We start from the raw sequence: 21,580 nt of genomic DNA, 5'->3' as shown, positions 1-21,580 counted from the left end.
CACTTCCTTAAAAATTATCTCTATGCATCACAAAAGACAGAGGTCCCAGAACCAATCCCTTTGTAACACCACTGGTCACAGATCTCTAGTCAGAATAACACCCTTCCACCACTAACCTCTGACTTCTATGGTCAAGCCAATTCTGAATCCAATTTCCAAGTCTCCGTAGATCACATGGGCCTTAATCTTCTAGATCAGCCTACTATGCGGGACCTTGTCGAAAGCTTTACTAAAGTCCATGTGGACATCCAGTGCCCTCCCCTCATCAATCACCTTTGTCACCTCCTCAAAAAACTCAATCGAGTTTGTAAGATATGACCTCATGCACAAAGCCATGCTGACTATCTCTAATAAGTCTATGCAAGTAAATCGTATCACTAGGAATCTTCTCCAATAATTTCCCTACATCTGATGTAAGGCTCACCGGCCAATAATTTTCTAGTTTGTCTCTATTCCCCTTAAATAGAGAAACAATGTGGGCTCTGGGACTTCTCTTATGAATAGCAAAGATAAAAAAATCACTTTCAAGGCTCTACACCGTCCCATCACACACTCCCAGGGTCAGACACAGGATGAAGCTCCCTCCCACACTGTCCCATCACACACTCTCGGGGTCAGACACAGGGTGAAGTTCCCGCTACAGTCCCAGGGCAGATACCAGGTAACTAGAGAAGATTCTGGGCCACACAGAACGTACACACAACTGAAGAACTTTACGGTCCAGTTCGTCGAAGACTCCCGGGATCTCTGTCTCTGCACTGGGGCCTGGTCTATATTGAAGCGACTCCAACTTAAGGGATTGAGGAGGGCCTGGACTCGCTTGCAGGATGCACAAATCTGCCACGGAGATGGAGGAAGTCAGTGATCAGAGTGTGCAGCCCGACACACACCAGGGACCCCTCTCACAGTCCCGTCTCCCCGTCAGAACCTTCAGTCTGTAGGGTACGTGTCAAGCCACAACTGACAGGGTGTCTCTCCCCGGTCTGCACACCAAGTCTGTGGGTGTGAACCCCACTGAAAACCCTTCATGCAAAGACTTATGTAGTTGGGACTCTCGTTTGTTGAATTATCTTCAGTCGGGACAACACTGGTGGATATTCCAGTGCAGGGCAGTGGGAGAACTGCACTGTGGGAATGCTGAACTGAGGTCTTGTCTGCTTGTCGAGTCATACAGCATTGAAACAGGCTCTTTGGCCCACCGAATCCCTGCTGACTATCAACTACCCATTAATACCAATCTGATATTATTCTCCCCACATTCCCATCATCTGCCCCTCACCCACACACTAGGGGGGCAATTTACAGCGGCTAATTAACCCCCCCCCCCCAACCTGCACGTATTTGGGATGTGGGAGGAAACCGTGGATACAGACTGGGGCACGAGCTTCCTCTCCAGGTGGACGCCACAGCCTCGAAGCAATAGGCCCTAACGTCCCAAAGACCTTCAGGCCCAGTTTGGATTTCTGAATCATGGCAGTCAATGTGTGCACAGAGAGGTCACACAAAGAGGAATATGACAAATGGTCACAATTACTGTATTATAGTGACATGGATTAAGGGAAAAATATTTGAGGGGACATTGGGAAGAATTCCCCTGGTCTAGCCAGCAACAATCAATGTTGGGTCTCTTATTCTGTGAGAGACTGAGCTTAATATTTTACTAGTAGGACTGCATCTATGATGGTTCAGGATGTCTTCAGTACTACCCCTCTTACAGCGCGGCACTCCCTCAGTACCCCACCTCCCACAGTGTGACCCTCCCTCAGTACCCCCCGACAGTACTGCCCCTCCCACAGTGTGACCCTCCCTCAGTACTGCCCCTCCCACAGTGTGACCCTCCCTCAGTACTGCCTCTCCCACAGTGAGACACTCCCTCAGTACTGCCCCTCCCACAGTACTGTGTCAGTCCAGAGTTAAAGTTGACCCTAGCGAAGAAACACAGTGAACCAGCCTGCAAAGTAGGGGAGTAGGAGCTGGATCGGGAATCAAGACTTGGGAATTTGAGAAATGCCTTCATTCCACTCACGTGTCTCTCCAGAATGTGAAGGCATGGTTCGTCAACATCGTTCAGGAGCCCACAGTAAACCTGGCGGAAGGAAGACAAGTGTCGGTCTATCTAATCCACTCCAGGGAGATTCCTACACTCCAGGGGAAACAGTCCCTACCTATCCAGTCTTTCCCTGATAAACTCCAGCCCTCCAGTCCCAGCAACATCCTTGTGAATCTGTCCTGCCCCCTCTCTAGCTTAATCACATCCTTGCTATAGCATGAGACCAGAACTGCACACAGTACTCCAGGTGCAGTCTCACCAACATCTTGTACTGTTGTAACTCCTTATAGCTCATGCCCTCTAATCCAGGCAGTGCTTTGGTAAACCTCAGTGCTGACCAAACCTGGTCAATGCCGAGACTCCCAGGGCCATCCTTTCCTGCTTGTATCCCTCTCCATCACCACGTCACTTGTTCCCCTCTTCCAACTCATTGATCTGGATCATGAACAACTGGACCCCCAACACTCATTGACGTCTCTCCCACTAGTCACAGTATCCACACCTGAGAATGATCCATTTATTCCTCCTCTCTGTGTCCTGCACATTAACAACCCACAGTCCTCACCAGTATATCACCCCCAATGCCACGTTTACTTATCTCCTGTGTGGCACCTTATCAAAGGCCTTCCTGAAGTCCAAGGACACCACACCCTCCGGTTCCCCCTTACAAATTCTGCCAGCTCCAATCTCTAACAGATTTGTCAAATGTGATTTGCCTTGCAGAAATCCCTGTTAACTCTTTCCAATCCCATTTGTATTTTCCAAGTGCTCTGTTACTATTTCCCAGTATTTTCCCTCGTCCTGGTCAATAGTTTCCAGTCTCCACTCTCCCCCTCCCTCCATCCCCCTTCTCCCTCTCTCTCTGTGAGGCTTTTCAGACTATTGGAGACAAGGAACCTGCAGAAGAAAAAGAAGATGTTTTCTTACCAAAATCACGCCGATTACTCTTCCCATGTCAGTGTCTATAACTGGGAGAATCATTACTGTGGAAGAAAGGGAAGAATTCAAAGGAAATTTAGTGGTCCCACACTCAATACCTGATTAATACCAACAAGTTTTCCATAGATCATCACATCTAATTAGCAACACGTCACAAGGAGTTTCACAGGAACACTGGTTGTCATGGACTACATGAGGACACAATGGGACAGATGTACAGAAGCTCGGTCGAAGGGCGGAGAGGTCTAGGGAGGGAATTCCTGAGCCCTGGCAGTTGAGGACACGGTTGCCGGTGACAGGAGGTGTGGAGTTGTGGATGATCAAGATGCTGCAAATGAAGGAGTTACAGAGCTGGAGGGGTTATAGAGAGAAAGAGGGGTGCAGGGAGTTACGGGGGGGGGGTTGCAGAGATGGGGAAGGGTGCAGGGGGCCAGAGGGGGGTCACGGAGACAGGGAGGGGTGTAGGGGCCAGAGGGGGTTACAGAGATAGGGAGGGGTGTAGGGGCCGGAGGGGGTTAGAGAGACAGGGAGGGGTGTAGGGGCCGGAGGGGATTACAGAGACAGGGACGGGTGTAGGGGCCGGAGGGGGTTACAGAGACAGGGAGGGGTGTAGGGGCTGGAGGGGGTTAGAGAGACAGGGAGGGGTGTAGGGGCTGGAGGGGGTTACAGAGACAGGGAGTAGGAAGGGGGTGGATGGGGGACACTGACGGGGGTTGGGATGTTGCGACCACTCACTTTGCTTGTCGTTTGGTAGAGGAGCCACCAGGTGACTCATCCTCGGCACCTGAATGTCCGTCTTGTGCAGCCCGTTGCATTTGATGCGTTGCTTGGTGATGACAGCCTCCCTGTGTGGGCAAGGAGCAGAGATCACAGCCCAGAGCCTCCCAGCCTGAACCCAAGGCCCATCCGTGAGCAGGACACCCTCTCTCCTTCCCCCTGCCCCTCTCCCTCCCACACTCCTTCTCCCTATTGCTCCCCACACTCCCTCTCCCTCTCTCACTTTCTCTCTCTCTTCCTCTCCTCTCCCCCTAATGGTCTCTCAGCTCCCTCTCTCTTCCTCCCTCTCGCTCTGACTCTCCCACTGTCTCTCCCTCTCTCCATCACTGTCCCTCCCTTCCCTTGACCTAACGATCTACTTTGTTATGACCTCGCACCTTATTGTCTACGTGCACTGCACTTCCCTGTAGCTGTGACACTTTACTCTGCATTTTGTTGTTGTTTTACCCTGTACTACCTCAATGCACTGTGTAATGAATTGACCCGTACGATCGGTAGGCAAGTCAAGTTTTTCACTGGACCTCAGTACTAGAGACAATAATAAACCAACACCAATACCCTCTCCCTATCCCTCCCTTAGACTTCTCTCTCTCTATTGTTCTCTCAGTTCTCCCTCTCCTTCACTCTCTCCTTCCCTCTGTCCATCTCTATCCCACTCCCTGTATTTTGAGAGCGGGTTCAAACCCAACTGCCTACAAGAACACTCCCAGAGCAGCGCTGAGGGTGTTCCACACAGCTGCAAATGCTTTCTCGCCGATGATACGTCAAGTGCAGACCCAGACCTTGTTGGAAGAAGAGCTGGGAAGTCATAGAGTCAGGCCCTTCGGCCCAACCAGTCCATGCCGACCTCGGTTCCCACTTAGCTAGTCCCAATTTCCGTCCAGGCCCCACCCCTGCATGTACCAATCCAAGTGCTTCTTAAGTGATACCATTGTACCTGCCTCAGCCACTTCCTCTGGCAGCCCGTTCCATATACTCACCACCCTCTGTGTGAAAACGTTGCCCCTCAGGTCCCTTTTAAATCTTCCCCCTCTCACCTTAAACCTATGCCCCCTGGTTTTGGGCTCCCCTACCCTGGGGAAAAGACTGTTACCGTCCACCTTATCTGTGCCTCTCATAATTTTAAACACTTCTACAAGATCACCCCTCGTTCTCCTACGTTCCAAGGAATAAAGTCCCAGCCTGGCCAACCTCTGCCTGTAACTCAGGCCCTCCAGTCCTGGCAACATCCTCGTAAATCTTCTTTGCACTCTTTCCAGTTTAACCTTGTCTTTCCTATAACAGGGCAACCAAAACTGTACACAGTTCTCCAAGTGTGGCCTCACCAGTGACTTATACAACTGCAACATAATGTCCCAATTCCCATACTCAGTGCCCTGACTGATGAAGGCCAGCGTGCTAAATGCCTTTTTTTCCCTCAAGTTTCTTGGATTTTTTTGCGACTGCTTTCAGATGAGTGAAGACGGTAGCAGATAGGATATGGTGTGGGAAGACGTGAAGCTGGTCACCCTAGTTCACAGAACAAGAAGGTAGAGTATCTTCTAACTGGTGAGACATCAGATGATGTCAATGTTCAGAGACCTGGGAGCCCTTGTACACCTCTCACTAGAAGCAAACATGCAGGTGTGGCAAGCAATTATGAAGGCAAATTTCTGTTATTAATGAGAGGATTTAAGTACAAGACGTCTTTTGGAATTACTTAGGATCTTGGTGAGATGGCACCTGCAGTATCTTCACAGTTTTTGTTTCCTTCTCTAAAGAAATCTTGAGGGATCTTGGGGTCAGAGTCCACAGGACGCTCAAAGCGGCTGCGCAGGTTGACCCTGTGGTTAAGAAGGCATATGGTACATCGTCCTTCATCAATCGTGGAATTGAATCTAGGAGCCGAGAGGTAATGTTGCAGCTGTATAGGACCTTGGTCAGACCCCACTTGGAGTACTGTGCTCAGTTCTGGTTGCCTCACTACAGGAAGGATGTGGAAGCCATAGAGAGGGTGCAGAGGAGATTTACAAGGATGTTGCCTGGATTGGGGAGCATGCCTTATGAACTCGGCCTTTTCTCCTTGGAGCGACAGAGGATGAGGGGTGACCATAAGATGATGAGAGGCGTTGATCGTGTGGATAGTCAGGGGCTTTTTCCCATGGCTGAAATGGTTGCCACAAGAGGACACAGGTTTAAGGTGCTGGGGAGTAGGTACAGAGGAGATGTCAGGGGTAAGTTTTTTACTCAGAGAGTGGTGAGTGTGTGGAATGGGCTGCCGGCAACGGTGGTGAAGGCAGATACGATAGGGTCTTTTAAGAAACTTTTGGATAGGTACATGGAGCTGAGAAAAATAGAGGGCTATGGGTAAGCCTAGTAATCCCTAAGGTAGGGATATGTTCAGCACAGCTTTGTGGGCCAAAGGGCCTGTATTGTGCTGTAAGTTTTCTATGTTCTATATAAAGATGTACCTACCACAGAGAGAGTGCAGCTAACGTTCACCTGAATAGCTCCAGGGATGGTGGGTTGGCTGTACGAGAGAGATTGAGTAGATTGCGACTGCACTCTCTCGTGCTTCGGAAAATGAGAGATCTCAACGGAACTTGCAAAATTCTCAGGGGGCTCAACAGGCTGGGTGCTTCCCCTGGCTGAGGTGTCCAGGATCGGGGATCAGAAGGAATGTCTCCTCCAGAGAGTGCTGAATCTTTAGAATTCTCTGCTCCAGTGGAGGCTCAGTCACTGAGCAAATGATGGATGTTAAGCGATACAAGGGGTATGGATGCAGGAAACTGGTGCTGAGGCAGATGTTGGGGAAAAGGAATTGTTGACGTTTCAGGTCACAACCTTGCATCAGGACAGGATCGACCCGATGCAGAGTTTTGACCTGAAGCGTGGGCAATTCATTTGCCCCCCCCCCACCCACCCACAATGCTGCCTGACCCGCTGGGTCCCTACAGCAGATTGTTTGTTGCTCCAGATTCCAGCATCTGCAGTCTCCTGTGTCTCTGAGGTAGATGTTGATGACTAGCAGTGCAAGTTCAAGGGGCTGAATGGCCTCATCCAGCTCCTATTTTCCATGGTCTTATGGTCTCTGACATTAGAGTCTTAGAGTCATACAGCATGAAACAGGCCCTTCGGCCCAGATGGTTCATGCCAACCAAGATTCCCACCTAAGCTCGTCTCATTTGCACACATTTGGCCCATATCCCTCTAAAACTTTCCTATCCATGTACCTGTCCAATGTTGTTAATGTACCTGCCTCAACCACTTCCTCTGGCAGCTCGTTCCATATACTGACCTCTCTCTGGGTGAAAAAGTTGCCCCTCAGGTTCCTATTAAATCTCTCCCCTCTCACCTTAAACCTGTGCCCTCTAGTTCTTGATTCCCCAACCCTGGGAAAAAGACTGTGTGCATTCACCCTCTCTATGCCCCTCATGATTTTATACACCTCTATAAGGTCACCCCTCATTCTCCTACGCTCCACTGAAACAAGTCCCATGACTCAGTCCCTTGAGTCCCAGCAACATCCTCGTAAATCTGAGACACAAGAGATTCTACAGATGCTGGAATCCGGAGCAACACACACAGAACGCTGGAGGGACTCAGCAGGTCGGGCAGCATCCGTGGAGGGAAATAGACAGTCGACGTTTCAGGCCGAGACCCTTCATCAGGACTGGAGAGGAAGGGGGCAGAAGCCGGAATAAGAAGGTGGGGGGAGGGGGAGGAGCGCACGCAGGCAGGGGACAGGTGAGTCCAGGTGAGAGGGGGAAGGTAGGTGGGTGGGGGGGGAGGGGGGGCAGATGTAATAAGCTGAGAGGTGATAGGTAGAAGAGGCCAAGAGCTGAAGGAGGAGGAATCCGGTAGGAGACGGCAGTGGGCCATGGAATAAAGGATGGGGGAGGGGAGGAGAGGAGATGGGCAGGTCATCAAGGTGGGGGAAGGGAGCCCCAGGAATAAGGGAAGACAAAGGAGGGGGGGGGCACAGAAGGAAAACAAGGGGGGGGGGGTTACCGGAAGTTCGAGAAATCGATGTTGAGGCCGTCAGGTTGGAGACCCCCAAGGCGGAATGTGAGTTGTTGTTCCTCCAACCTGCACCTGGCCTCAACATGGCAGTAGATCCTCGTAAATCTCTGCGCTCTTTCCAGCTTAATGGCATCGTTCTTATAGCGGGGCGACCAAAACTGAACACAATATTCCAAATGTGGCCTCACCAACATCTTGTCCAACTGCAACATAACGTCCCAACTTCAGTACTCTGCCGTGACTGATGAAGGCCAGCATGCAAAAAGCCTTCTTCACCACCCTGTCTACCTGCGACGATACATTGATGGATTTTGGTGCAGTAGTGACAACTAGGTTCTTTCTCCCGTGACGTGGTCAGACAACCGACTGCATTACAAACACTCACAGGTAACAGGAGATAACGAAGGCAGGATGAAATACCTCCGCAGTACCAGACTGGGTGTGGGGTGGGAGGTATCCCAACTTGGGACAGTGTCTGTCCATGCAGGACAGAGACAGGGAGAAGGTTCTCTGTGTCGCGGCTGTGAACGTTTTCCGACCCTCTCTGCTCAGGTGGTCATTGAACATCCATCTTCGGAGACCCCCACCATCCGGGCCGTGCCATCTTCTCGCAGCTCCCATCAGACAGGAGGTACAGAAGCCTGAAGTCCCACACCACCGGGTTCAGGAACAGTTCCTTCCCTTCAACCATTCGGTTCTTGAACTAACCGGTACAACCCTAATCACTACCTCAGTGCATCAACACTCAGACCACTTTGCACTACAATGGACTTTGTTTAATTTTTGGTTCCAATTGTGTTCTTTCTTGTAAAAATTGTGTATAATTTATGTTTAATTTATATTTTTCTCATGAATGCTGCTTATCTGATGCTCTGTGCCTGTGATGCTGCTGCAAGTTTTTCATGGCGCCTGTGCACACATGTACATCTGCATATGACAATAAACTCGACTTTGACTTTGACTCATTGGCTGCTCAGACCAGGGACTGAATCCGCCACAGTCTTATTGACTATAAGACCGTGAGATATAGCAGCAGAATTACGCCATTTGGCCCGTCTGGTCTGCTTTGCCATTTAATCATGGCTGATTTTTTTTCAACCTCATTCTCCCGCTTTCACCTGTAACCTTTAACCCCCCTTCCCAATCAAGAGCCTATCAATCCCTGCCTTAAATACACCCTATGACTTGGCCTCCACAGCCGTCTGTGACAAGGAATTCCACAGATTCACCACCCTCTGGATGAAGAAATTCCTCCTCATCTCAGTTCTAAAGGGACGTCCCTTTATTCTGAGGCTGTGCCCTCGGATCCCGGACTCTCCTACTGATGGAAACATGCTCTCCACATCCACTCTATCCAGGCCTTTCGGTATCCGGTAGGTTTCAATGAGATTCCCCCCTCATCCTTCTGAACTCCATCGAGTACAGGCCCAGAGCCATCAAACGCTCCTCATACGTTAACCCTTTCATTCCCAGGATCATTATTGTCAACCTCCTCTTGTCCCTCTCCAGGACCAGCACATCTTTCCTTGGATACGAGGCCTATAATTGCTCATAATAGTGTAGTCTGACCAACACTTTATAAAGCTTCAGCAGTACATCCTTGCTTTTATATTCTAGTCCTCTCAAAATGAATGTTAACATTGCATTTGCCTCTTTACTACCGACTCAACCTGCAAGTTAACCTTTAGGGAATCCTGCACTAGGACTCCCAAGTCCCTTTGCAGCTCTGATTTCTGAATTCTCCCCCCATTTCAAAAATTGTCTAAACCTTTATTCTTTCTACCAAAGTGCCTCACCCCACACTTCCCTACACTGTGTTCCATCTGCCACTTTGCCCATTCTCCCAACCTGTCCAAGTCCTTCTGCAGACTCCCTGCCTCCGTGACGCTACCTGCCCCCTCCACCTATCTTGGTATCGTCTGCAAACTTGACAAAATGTCGTCAGTTCCTTCGTCACAGGTCAACTCCGTTCTAATGTTTGTTGTCTGACAGGAATAATTAGTTCATCATAAAGATCAGTTCTCAAAATGCACTGTTTTCATTATACATACTGAGCCCCAACAGTCCCCAGCTAAGGACAACATGAAGCTCCCTCTACACTGTCCCACCACACATTCTCAGGGTCAGACACAGAGTGAAGCTCCCTCTACACTGTCCCATCACACACTCCCAGGGTCAGACACAGAGTGAAGCTCCCTCTACACCTGGAGTTTGTGTGTTCTCCCTGTGTCTGTGTGGGTTTCCTCCGGGTGCTCTGGTTTCCTCCCACATTCCAAAGACGTACGGGTTAGGAAGTTGTGGGCATGCTACGTTGGTGCTGGAAGCGTGGCGACACTTGCGGGCTGCCCCCAGAACACTCTACACAAAAGATGCATTTCACTTTGTGTTTCGATGTACATGTGACTAATAAAGAAATCTTATCTTATCTTATCATCACACACTCCCAGGGTCAGACACAGAATGAAGCTCCCTCTACACTGTCCCGTCACACACTCCCAGGGTCAGACATAGAGTGAAGCTCCCTCTGCACCGTCTCATCACACACTTCCGGGGTCAGACACAAAGTGATGGGAGGGGGGAGAAGAGAGAATGTCCGGGGTGGATGGGGTCTTTGATTATGTTGGCTGCTTTACCAATTTCTCCCTTGTTCACTTCTTATGAATGACCTTCGACCTGAAACATTGATTCTGTTTCTCTCTCCACAGACGCTGCCTGACGTGCTGAGTACTTCCAGCATTTTCTGTTTTTACCTCATATTTTATACAAATGCACATTTAAAAACATGCATACAGACACACACACACAAAATTTTGCACATTTTTATACACACTTGCACACTCCCTGTGCACTCCTGCACACACACATTTGCACAGATACACACTCTCACTCCCAAAACCATTGAAAGAAAGTATTCCTTTCAGTGAGACAGTTCAATGGAACGTAAACCATTGTAAGCCTGTGAACTGACACTCTAAACTGATGGTTCCACAACAATGATATTCCAACATAAAAGCAGGGTTTGAAAGATATAACAACAGAAGTGAAGGCGGAGGAGTGAAAGCTAATTGCATCCAGGGCAAGAGTTGACAGAGTGAATTGAGCCATATAATTTAAAGGCAATTAAAGAGGGAGACAGTCAAACAAACCAAGATTATCCTTCCACATCGCTGATACACAAAGGCAAAGCTTTGAGTTTCTCAGGCAAGGGTCAAAAGCATTTCCTTCAATCAATTGAACTTTATTCCTTATTTTTCAAAAGTAAATCGACAGAACAAAACAACGTGAGATACAGGGGCAGGAGTGTGCCACTCACTTCTCAAACCTGCCCCACCATTCAAAGTGATCATAGAGTCATACAGCACGGAACAGGCCCTTCGGCCCAACTCATCCATGCTGACCAAGTTGCCTACCTGAGCTGGTCCCATTTTCCTGCACTTACATGGAACATAGAACAGTGCAGGCCCTTCAGCCCACAATGTTGTGCTGACATTTTATCCTGCTCTAAGACCTATCTAACCCTTCCCTCCCACAGATCCCCCCATTTCTCTATCATTCATGTGTCTATCTAAGAGTCTCTTAAATGTCCCTAATGTATCTGCCCCCACAACCTCTGCCAGCAGTGCGTTCCACGCACCCACCACTCTCTGTGTAAAAAACTTAATCCTGACATCCCCCTTATACCTTCTTCCAATCACCTTAAAATTATGTCCCCTCGTGTTAGCCATTGTCGCCCTGGGAAAAAGTCACTGACTGTCCACTCGATCTATGCCTCTTATCATCTTGTACACCTCTATCAAATCACCTCTCATCCTCCTTCTCTCCAAAGAGAAAAGCCCGAGCTCACTCAACCTATCCTCATAAGACATGCTCTCCAATCCAGGCAACATCCTGGTAAATCTCCTCTGCACCCTCTCTAAAGCTTCCACATCCTTCCTATAATGAGGCGACCAGAACTGAACACATTTGGCCCATATCCCTCTGAACCTTTCCCATCCATCCTGTCCAAGTGTCTTTAAAACATTATAACTGTCCCCGCCTCTACCACTTCCTCTGGCAGCTCATTCCACACACCCACAACCCTCTGTGTGAAAAACTTACCCCTCAGGTCCCCTTTTAATCTTCCCCCTCTCACCTTAAACCTATACCCTCTAGTTTTACACTCCTCTACCCTGGGAAAAAGACTATGAACACCCACCTTATCTGTGCCCCTCATGATTTTATAAACCTCTATAAGGTCACCCCTCAGCCTTCTTTACTCCAGGAGAAACAGTCCCAGCCTGTCCAGTCTCTCCTGATAACTCAAGCCCTCCAGTCCCGGCAACATCCTCGTGACTCCTCTGCACCCCCTCTAGCTTAACGAGATCCTTCCTATAGCTGGGCGACCAGAACTGCACACAATACTCCAATTGTGGTCTCAGCAACATCTTGTACAGTTGTCACATGATGTCCCAACTCTTGTACGCAGTGCCCTGACCGATGAAGGCAAGCGTGCCGTACGCCTTCTCCACCCTGTCACATGACTGATCCAACCTTTGCCTCAACAACCATCTCCCCCCCTCCCCTGTCACCCTTTCCATTCTTCCCTCCTCCATCTGCCCATCACCCCTCCTCACCTGGATCCACCCACCCACCCGGGACATTCTCTCTTCTCCCCCCCTCCCATCGGGCAGAAGATACAAAAGCCTGAAAGCACGTACCACCAGGCTCAAGGACAGCTTCTATCCTGCTGTTGCAAGACTATTGAATGATCCCCGGTATGATAAGATGGACTCTTGACCTCACAATCTACCTTGTTATGACCTTCCACCTTATTGTCTGCCTGCACTGCACTTTCTCTGTAACTGTAACACTTTATTCTGCATTCTGTTATTGTTTTCCCTTGTACCTCCTCAATGCACAGTGATGAAATGATCTGTATGAATGGTATGCAAGACAAGTTTTTCACTGTACCTCAGTACATGTGACAATAATAAACCAATTTACTTCACCAATTTACCAGCTCTTGCTTCAGCCCTCCTCCTCACCTCTTTATACCGGCTATCTCCCCTCTACCTTTCAGTCCAGATAAAGGGTCTCGACCCAAAACGCCCATTTCCCTCCACAGATGCTGCCTGACCCACTGAGTTCCTCCAGCATTTTATTTGTTGCTTAGCATCCTGGTGAATCCCCTCTGCACTCTCTCCAGTGCACCGACACTCTTCCTGTAGTGGGGCGACCAGAACAGCACGCGGTGCACCAAGTGCGGCCTAACCAATGTTTTGTAAAGTTGCAACGTAATGTCCCAACTTTGACATTCTATGTCCCAACCTATGAAGACCAGCAAGCCACATCCCTATCGACCTGTGCTGCCACTTTCAGGTGAAGTAATGACCGTTCAGAGGACAATGACTGTTCTATATGCGTTGATTGACATAGAAACATAGAAAACCTACAGTACATACAGGCCCTTTGGCCCACAAAGCTGTGCTGAACATGTCCCTACCTTAGAAATTACTAGGCTTACCCATAGCCCTCTAATTTTCTCAGCTCCATGTACCTATCCAAAAGTTTCTTAAAAGACCCTATCGTATCCGCCTCCACCACAGTTGCCGGCAGCCCGTTCCACACACTCACCACTCTCTGAGTAAAAAACTTACCCCTGACATCTCCTCTGTACCTACTACCCAGCACCTTAAACTTGTGTCCTCTTGTGGCCACCATTTCAGCCCTGGGGAAAAGCCTCTGACTATCCACACGATCAATGCCTCTCATCACCTTATACACCTCTATCAGGTCCCCCCCTCATCCTCTGTTGCTCCAAGGAGAAAAGGCCGAGTTCCATCAACCTGCTTTCATAAGGCATGCTCCCCAATCCAGGCAACATCCTTGTAAATCTCCTCTGCACCCTCTCTATGGCTTCCACATCCTTCCTGTAATGAGGTGACCAGAAATGAGCACAGTACTCCAAGTGGGGTCTGACCAGGGTCCTATATAGCTGCAACATTACCTCTTCGCTCCTAAATTCAATTCCCCGATTGATGAAGGACAATACACCATATGCATTCTTAACTACAGAGTCAACCTGCGCAGCTACTTTGAGCGTCCTATGGACTCGGACCCCAAGATCCCTCTGATCCTCCGCACTGCCAAGAGTCTTACCATTAATACTATAATCTGCCATCATATTTGACCTACCAAAATGAACCACTTCACACTTATCTGGGTTGAACTGCATCTGCCTTTGACGTCAATCTCCATTTGACGGACAAGCGTTGTGTAAAAAAAAACTTGCCCCTCACATCTCCTTTAAACATTCTCCCTCTCACCTTAAATACACGTCCTCTAGTACTTGACACCTTCCACCCTGGGAAAAGACTCTGACTGTCTATCTATGCCTCTCATAATTTTATTAATTTCTTTCAGGAAAAATAATTTATTAGCTGTTAATGAGCTAAAACTGACTGTAATCATAAAAGGATCGCAAAACAGGCAGAACACATCCTGTATATTTCCTTAGATTCTCTTCAGTCTTGGTTTACAAGATTATCCAGGAAACATTATTAAGCAGTATTGACCCTGTGCCTTCTCATGTGTCTATAGGGAGTGGGGGCTAACTGAGTGATCGTCTCAGCATCAGTGGTGGGCCATTTAGGACTGAGATGGGGAGAAGTTCCTCCATCCAGTGTTGGAATTCTTTATCCTGGAAAATTATGGAGTCTCAGTCACTGAGATCATTCAAATCAGCAATCAATAGATTCTGGACTGCTTCATCAATGACCTGCCTTTGACCATAAGGTCAGAAGTGGGGATGGTCACTGATGATCACACAATGTTCAGCACCATTCGTGACTCCTCAGATAATGAAGCAGTCCACATCCAAATGCAGCAAGACTTAGACAATAGCCGGGCCTGGGCTGATAGCTGGTAAGTAACGTTCACGCCACACGTGCTAGGCGATGATGACATTCAACAAGGGAAAATCCAGCCCTCACCCCCTGACATTCAACAACATTATCATCACAGACTCCCCCACCACCAATATCCTGGAGGTTCCCATTGACCAGAAACTGAACTGCAGTAGCCACACACACAATGTGGCCACAAGGGCAGATCAGAGGCTGGGAACCCTGCAATGAGTAACTCACCTCCTCACTCCCAAAAGCCTGTCCACCATCTACAGGACTCAAGTCAGGAGTGTGGTGGATCACCCTCCACTTGCCTGGGTGAGCACAGCTTCAACAACACTCAAGAAGCTCGACACTATACAGGACATAGCAGCCCGCTCGATAAACACCCCATCCAACACCATTCACTCACTCCACCACCGACACACAGGGCCAGCAGTGTGTACCATCTACAGGAGGCACTGCAGCAACTCACCAAGACTCCTCAGACAGCACCTTCCAAACCCACCACCTCTACCGGCTAGAAGGACAAGGGCGGCAAATGCACGGGGAACACTACCCCCTGGGAGTTGCCCCCAAGTCACACACCATCCTGACTTGGAAGTATCTCACTGTTCCTTCACCGTCACTGGGTTAAAGTCCTGGAACTCCCTCCCCAAGAGCACTGGGGGTACACCCACACCTCAAGGACTGCAGTGGTTCGAGAAGGCAGCTCACCCCCACTTTCTCAGGGGCAACTAGGGATGGGCAATTAAATGCCGGTTCAGCCTGTGAAGCCCACACCCCTTGATTGAATAGAAAACCAGTGAAGGGGATCGAGGGAGCTGAGTTATGTGCAGGAAACTGGTACTAAGGTACAAGATCTTGATGAGTGATAGAGCAGGCTCGAAGGGCTGAATGGCCTCATCCTACTCCGAATGTCCCTGAATTGAGCAGTTCTGATGAAGGACCTGAAACATGAAATCTGTTTCCCTCTCCACAGACGCTGCTTGACCTGGTGCTCCTTCCAATGGTCTCTGATTTTATTTCAGCTTTGCAGCATCTGCAGTACTATTCCCTTCCACTGAACCTCACAAGAACACTTCTGCAGGGTGGGGTCAGAGAGGGATGGGGAACAGAACATTAAAATGGAACATAGAATACAGAACAGTACAGGACAGGAACAGGCCCTTCAGCCTATGATGCTGTGCTGAAATAAAATAAACTAGTAATTAAAAGCCTAAGTCCCTTCTGCCTACACATCCATATCCCTCCAGTCTCTGCACATTCATGTGCCTATCTAAGAGCCTCTCAAATGCCACTATTGTATCTGCCTCCACCCCCACCCCTGGCAGCACATTCCAGGCACCCACTAAAACTTGCCCCACATATCTCCTTTGAACTTACCCCCTCTCACCTTAAATTCATGTCCTATCGTAGAACATAGAACCTAGTATTAGACATTTCGACCCTAGGAAAAAGTTACCAGCTGTCTATCGCTGCCTCTCATAATCTTATAAACTTCTATCAGGTCTCCCCTCAGCCTCCGACGCTCCAGAGAAAACAACCCAAGTTTGTCCAACCTCTGCTTATAGCTTATGCCCTCTTAATCCAGGCAGCATCCTGGTGAACCTCTTCTGCACCCTCTCCAAAGCCCCTACATCCTTTCTATAATGGGGCGACCAGAAGTGAATGCAATACTCCAGATACGGCCTAACCAGGGTTTTATAAAGCTGCAACATAACTCCTTGACTCTTGAACTCAGTGCCTCGACTAATAAAGGCAAGCATGCCGTACGCCTTCTTTACCACCCTGTCAACTTGTGCGGCCACTTTCCGTGAGCTATGGACTTGGAACGCAAGATCCCTCTGTACAACAAAGTGACAGGCAACTGGAAGTTCAGGGTCACCATTGGGGACTGAACTGTAAGGCAGCCAGAGAGACACAGGAGACTGCAGATGCTGGAACCTGGAGCAGAAACAAGATACTGGAGGAACTCAGCGGGTCAGGCAGCATCTGTGGGAGGAAACGTACAGTTGACGTTTCAGGTTGAGACCCTGCATCAGGTAGGTCCAGTCCCGGTGAGGGGCCTCTTGTTTTTTGTTGCAGAGAGACACCAGAGACTGCAGACGCCGGAATCTGGAGTAACACATGATCTGCTGGAGGAACTCAGAAGCCACCCAGTTGAGAGGAGTCTGGATGCGGAGCAGTGAGCAGGAAGCTGTGTCTCTGTGGCTTGGCTGGTAGGAAGGAAGGAGATTTATATTCTTAAAACATTGACTTTGTAAGTTAGTCCAGCTGGAACACAAAAGTATTTGCCTAGAATGAATCAGCTTCTGTATCAGAAATAAACTCAATTTAACACTCCATTTAACACGGATATCTTCACTGTCTCAGTTGCGCCAGCGATGGGGGTTGGCTGCAGCTGCATTTTAACTCACTCCACTTCACTGCGTTCCCCTGCGAACTGTAGACCTGTACAGCATTGACAGCATCTACGGGAGGCGCTGCCTCGAGAAGGTGGCATCTATCATCAAGGACCCCCATCATCCCGGTCATGCCTTCTTCTCGCTGCTACCATTGAGCAGGAGGTACAGAAGCCTGAATTCCCACACCACCAGGTTCGGGAACAGCTACTTTCCTACAACCATCAGGTTCTTGAACCGACCTGCACAACCCTAACCCTACCTCAGCAATGGAACACTACAGACTACCTCTTGCTCTACCATGGACTTGCCTCTGAATGTGTCTTTTTATTTGTACTAAGGTCTTGTTTTTAACACACTCTCTCTCTTCACTGTCTTGTATAATCTACGTACAGTTTATATTCTGTGCTGTCTGTACCCACGTGCCTGTGATGCTGCTGCAAGTTTCTCACTGTACTTGTACCTCACCGTACTGGGGCACATGACAATAAACTTGACTTGACGGTAGGTAGAGCTGCTGCCTGGCAGCACCGAAGGTCCGGGTTCGATCCCGGCCTCCGGTGCTGTCTGCATGGAGTTTGCACGTTCTCCCGGTGACCCCCATTCACAGCAGCCACTGAAGATTACCCTTCAGTGTCAGCTAATGACAGGAAAGAATGAAAGTTTGCTGGGTGTGAGTGAGAGGGCATTCACAGGGATATGTAGGGGAATACGATGGATGGCGTTGCTCTGACATCCCGCATAGATTTGATGGGCTGAATGGCCTCATTTTATATCATAGAATTGTACAGCACAGAAACAGGCCCTTCGGCCCACCATGTCCATGCCCGCTATTTTGCCTATCTGCACTTAATCTCATTTGCCCACATTACAACCGTATCCTTCTATGTCCTTTGGCATGCCCCCTTTGACACTCACCAATTTTTACCGATGCATCATAGAAAGCATCCTCTCCGGATGCATCACGGCTTGGCACGGCAACTGCTCTGCCTGTGACTGCAAGAAACTGCAGAGAGTTGTGGACACAGCCCAGCACATCACAGAAACCAGACTCCCCTCCATGGACTCTGTCTACACTTCTCACTGCCTCAGTAAAACAGCCAACATAATCAAAGACCCCACCCACCCCAGACATTCTCTTTTCTCCCCCCTCCCATCGGGCAGAAGATACAAAAGCCTGAAAGCACGTACCACCAGGCTCAAGGACAGCTTCTATCCCGCTGTTATAAAACTATTGAATGGTTCCCTAGTACGATAAGATGGAGTCTTGACCTCACAATCTACCTCGTTATGACCTTACACCTTATTGTCTACCTGCACTGCACTTTCTCTGTAACTGTAACACTTTATTCTGCATTCTGTTATTGCTTTACCCTGTACTACCTCAATGCACTGCGTAATGAATTGATCTGTACAATCAGTATGTAAGACAAGTTTTTCACTGTCCCTCAGTACAAGTGACAATAATAAACCAATTTACCAATTCTATGCCTTGCCTGTTTAAGTGGCTGTCTAAAAGCCTCATAAATACAGTGATTGTACTTGATTCCTCTGGCAGTGCGTTCCAGATAACAACTACTCTCTGTGTAAAAAACGTACCCCTTAGATCCCCTTCAAAACTGGCACTCAGTAGGTGGATCCAGTTGAGGAGGGGTGCAGATGATCCACCCCACCTCCCTTATTTGGTTCCAAGCTCCACCTTCTTCTCCTATCAGATCCCACCATCTGCAGCCCTCTGTCACCTCCACCCCTCACCTCCCAGCCTCTGTCACTATCTCCACTCCCCCCTCCTCCATCTGCCCGTCACCCCTCCTCACCTGGATCCACCCATCACCTGCCAGCTCTTGCCCTACCCCTTCCCCTCGTCTTTTTATACCGGCTACCTCCCCTCTACTCTTTCAGTCCTGAAGAAAGGTCTCGACTTGAAACGTCGACTGTCCATTTCCCTCCACAGATGCTGCCCGACCCGCTGAGTTCCTCCAGCATTTTGCGTGTTGCTCCAGATTCCAACATCTGCAGTCTCCTGTGTCTGCCTTTGAAACTCCTTTCTCTCACCTTAAACCTGTGGCCTTTTCATTTTGATACTCCTACCGTGGGAAAAAACAACTCTATCTACCCTTTCTATGCCTCTCATCATTTTATACTCAGATCAGTCCTCGGCCTTTTGCTGAGCCATCCCAACAGAATATAAGGTTCAGCGCTACAGGGAAGCAAGTAAGGGAGAATGGATCCAACAAGACTGTGGAGTTAGGAGCTGGCATGGACCCCACGGGCTGATTGGCCTCCTTCTGCATTGCAAACAACAGAGGTCCTTAGTTGCTTCACAAGCTCTGGGGCCAGGCCAGCGTTCACTGCCCCAGGACTGAGTTGTGTCCCTCTGGTTAGAACTCTTCACACTGGGGTCAGCTCACATGGACTCCAGACCAGGCAGATCTCCTTCCCTGAACAACAACAGGCAGTGCCTCCAACACTTAAGTGGCTCGGAATTATTGACATTGCCCCAGCTTTGGTGGTGAGATGTCTCAAGGATGTCTGAATTACTGGTCCATAGTGTCATACAGCACGGAAACAGGCCCTTCGGCCCAGCTGGTCCATGCCGACCAAGACGCCCATCTCAGCTAGTCCCATTTGCCCGTGTTTGGCCCATATCCCTCTAGACCTTTCCTATCCATGTACCTGTCCAAGTACTTTTTAAATTTTGTTTATACCCTGGGAAAAAGACTGTCAATGCCTGGCATAATTTTACAAGCTTCTACGACTACTGAACGGTCCCCTAGTACAATAAAATGGACTCTTGACCTCACAATCTACCTCGTTATGACCTTGCACCTTATTGTCTGCCTGCGCTGCACTTTCTCTGTAACTGCAACAATTTATTCCACATTCTGTTATTGTTTTCTGTATGAACAGTATGCAAGACAAGCTTTTCACTGTACCTCAGAACACGTGGCAACAATAAACCGATTTACCAATTTACTAGGTCACTCCTCAGGTTAATGTTGGGTACGTTGGTGGGTGTGAAAGTGCGAAACTCTGGTGTCCACTTTGACACTGAGAGGCAATCTCAGCCCCAGGACAGAGGCAAGTGTTAATGAGAAAGAGACAGGAGCCAGCTGGAGGCAGTAAGTCGGGGAAGATGGATGGCCGCCTCTCTCCCAGCAAAGGGGAGGAGATGCTTATCAATTCATGTCATACTCACTGAAAATGAAGGTTAAATTGTTGCCAACTTCCCCAACTCGTAAAGTGCTGGGAAAGTTATTTAATTTAATGGCATCCTGCTCTGTCTCTCGCTGAGACAGATCGCTGGGTGCAGATATATCACAAGAGCAGGTCTCTGTTTAATTAAAAGGAAGGATCTAATCTCCCTTCCCACAAGTTGTTGCTTATTGCATTGAACCTGTATGAGAGGACAGACCGGAACAGGCTGGATGTAAAATGTCAGGCGTTGTAGATCTGTCAACAATGTTCCTCACCTCTCCCCTCCCTCACCTCTCCTCTCCCTCTCCCCTCCCTCACCACTCCACTGCTTCAGAACCACCAGTTCATCACAGGCAAATTTCAGTGACACCTCAACCCGTCTCTGCAATCACCAGCCATAGCTGGACCTGCACCTTGTGAAAAGTGACATATCAATGTGTGTGCATTCGGACATGTTTGTGGGTCTGCAAGTCTGTGTGTGTGTGTGTGTGTGTGTGTGTCTGTCTGTCTGTCTGTATGTCTGTGTGTGAATCTGTGTGTGTGTCTGCGTGTGTCTCTGTGTGTAAGTGTGTCTCTGTGTGTAAGTGTGTGTCTGTGACTGTGTGTGTCTGTATGTGTGTGTCTGTGTCTGTGTGTTTGTGTGTGTGTGTCTCTGCATGTGTCTGTGTGTGAATCTGTGTGTGTCTGTGTGTGTGTATGTGTGTGTGCCTGCGTGTGTATGTGTGTGTGTGTGTGCCTGTGTGTGTCTCTGTGTGTATGTGTGTGTGTCTGCGTGTGTATGTGTGTGTCTGTGTGTATGTGTGTGTATGTGTGTGAATCTGTGTGTGTGTCTGTTTGTGTCTCTGTGTGTAAGTGTGTGTGTGTGTCTGTGTATGTCTGTATGTGTGTGTCTGTGTGTGTGTCTGTGTCTCTATGTCTGTGTGTGTCTGTGTGTGTATATATATGTGTGTGTGTCTGTGTGTGTGTATGTGTGTGTCTGTATGCGTATGTTTGTGTGTGTCTGTGTGTCTGTGTCTGTGTGTCTGTGTCTGTGTGTACATGTGTTTGTGTGTGCATTGGTGTGTTGAGTGCATGTGTGCATCTGTGTGTGTACGTGTGTCTGTGTGTGCATCTGGAGACACCAGAGACGGCAGATGCTGGAACCTGGAGCAACACACAATCTGCTGGAGGAACTCAGCGGGTCGGGCAGCATCTGTGAGGGAAATGGACAGTCGACATTTCCACCCTTCATCTGTGTGCATCTCTGTGCGTTTGTGTTTGTGTGTGTACATTTGTCTGCCTGTGCATTTGCACGTGTATGCATGCAGCTGTGTGCGTATTTCTGT

General features: G+C 48.9%; 1 protein-coding gene across 1 annotated transcript in view; it reads right to left on the bottom strand.

Annotated features, from left to right (window-relative positions):
- LOC127576113 (cGMP-dependent 3',5'-cyclic phosphodiesterase) overlaps window positions 1–21,580 on the bottom strand; it is a 194,406-nt gene that overhangs the window by 98,127 nt on the left and 74,699 nt on the right. The window contains 4 exon segments of the mRNA XM_052026499.1: window positions 702–837; window positions 2,027–2,086; window positions 2,978–3,033; window positions 3,725–3,834. Of these exon segments, the coding sequence (XP_051882459.1) occupies window positions 702–837; window positions 2,027–2,086; window positions 2,978–3,033; window positions 3,725–3,834 (362 nt within the window).

Source organism: Pristis pectinata, chromosome 11 (assembly GCF_009764475.1).
Source record: "Pristis pectinata isolate sPriPec2 chromosome 11, sPriPec2.1.pri, whole genome shotgun sequence".
In the NCBI taxonomy this organism is placed as follows: domain Eukaryota; kingdom Metazoa; phylum Chordata; class Chondrichthyes; order Rhinopristiformes; family Pristidae; genus Pristis; species Pristis pectinata.
Note: the sequence above shows the minus strand (reverse complement) of the source record. Positions and strands in the feature narration are given on the sequence as shown.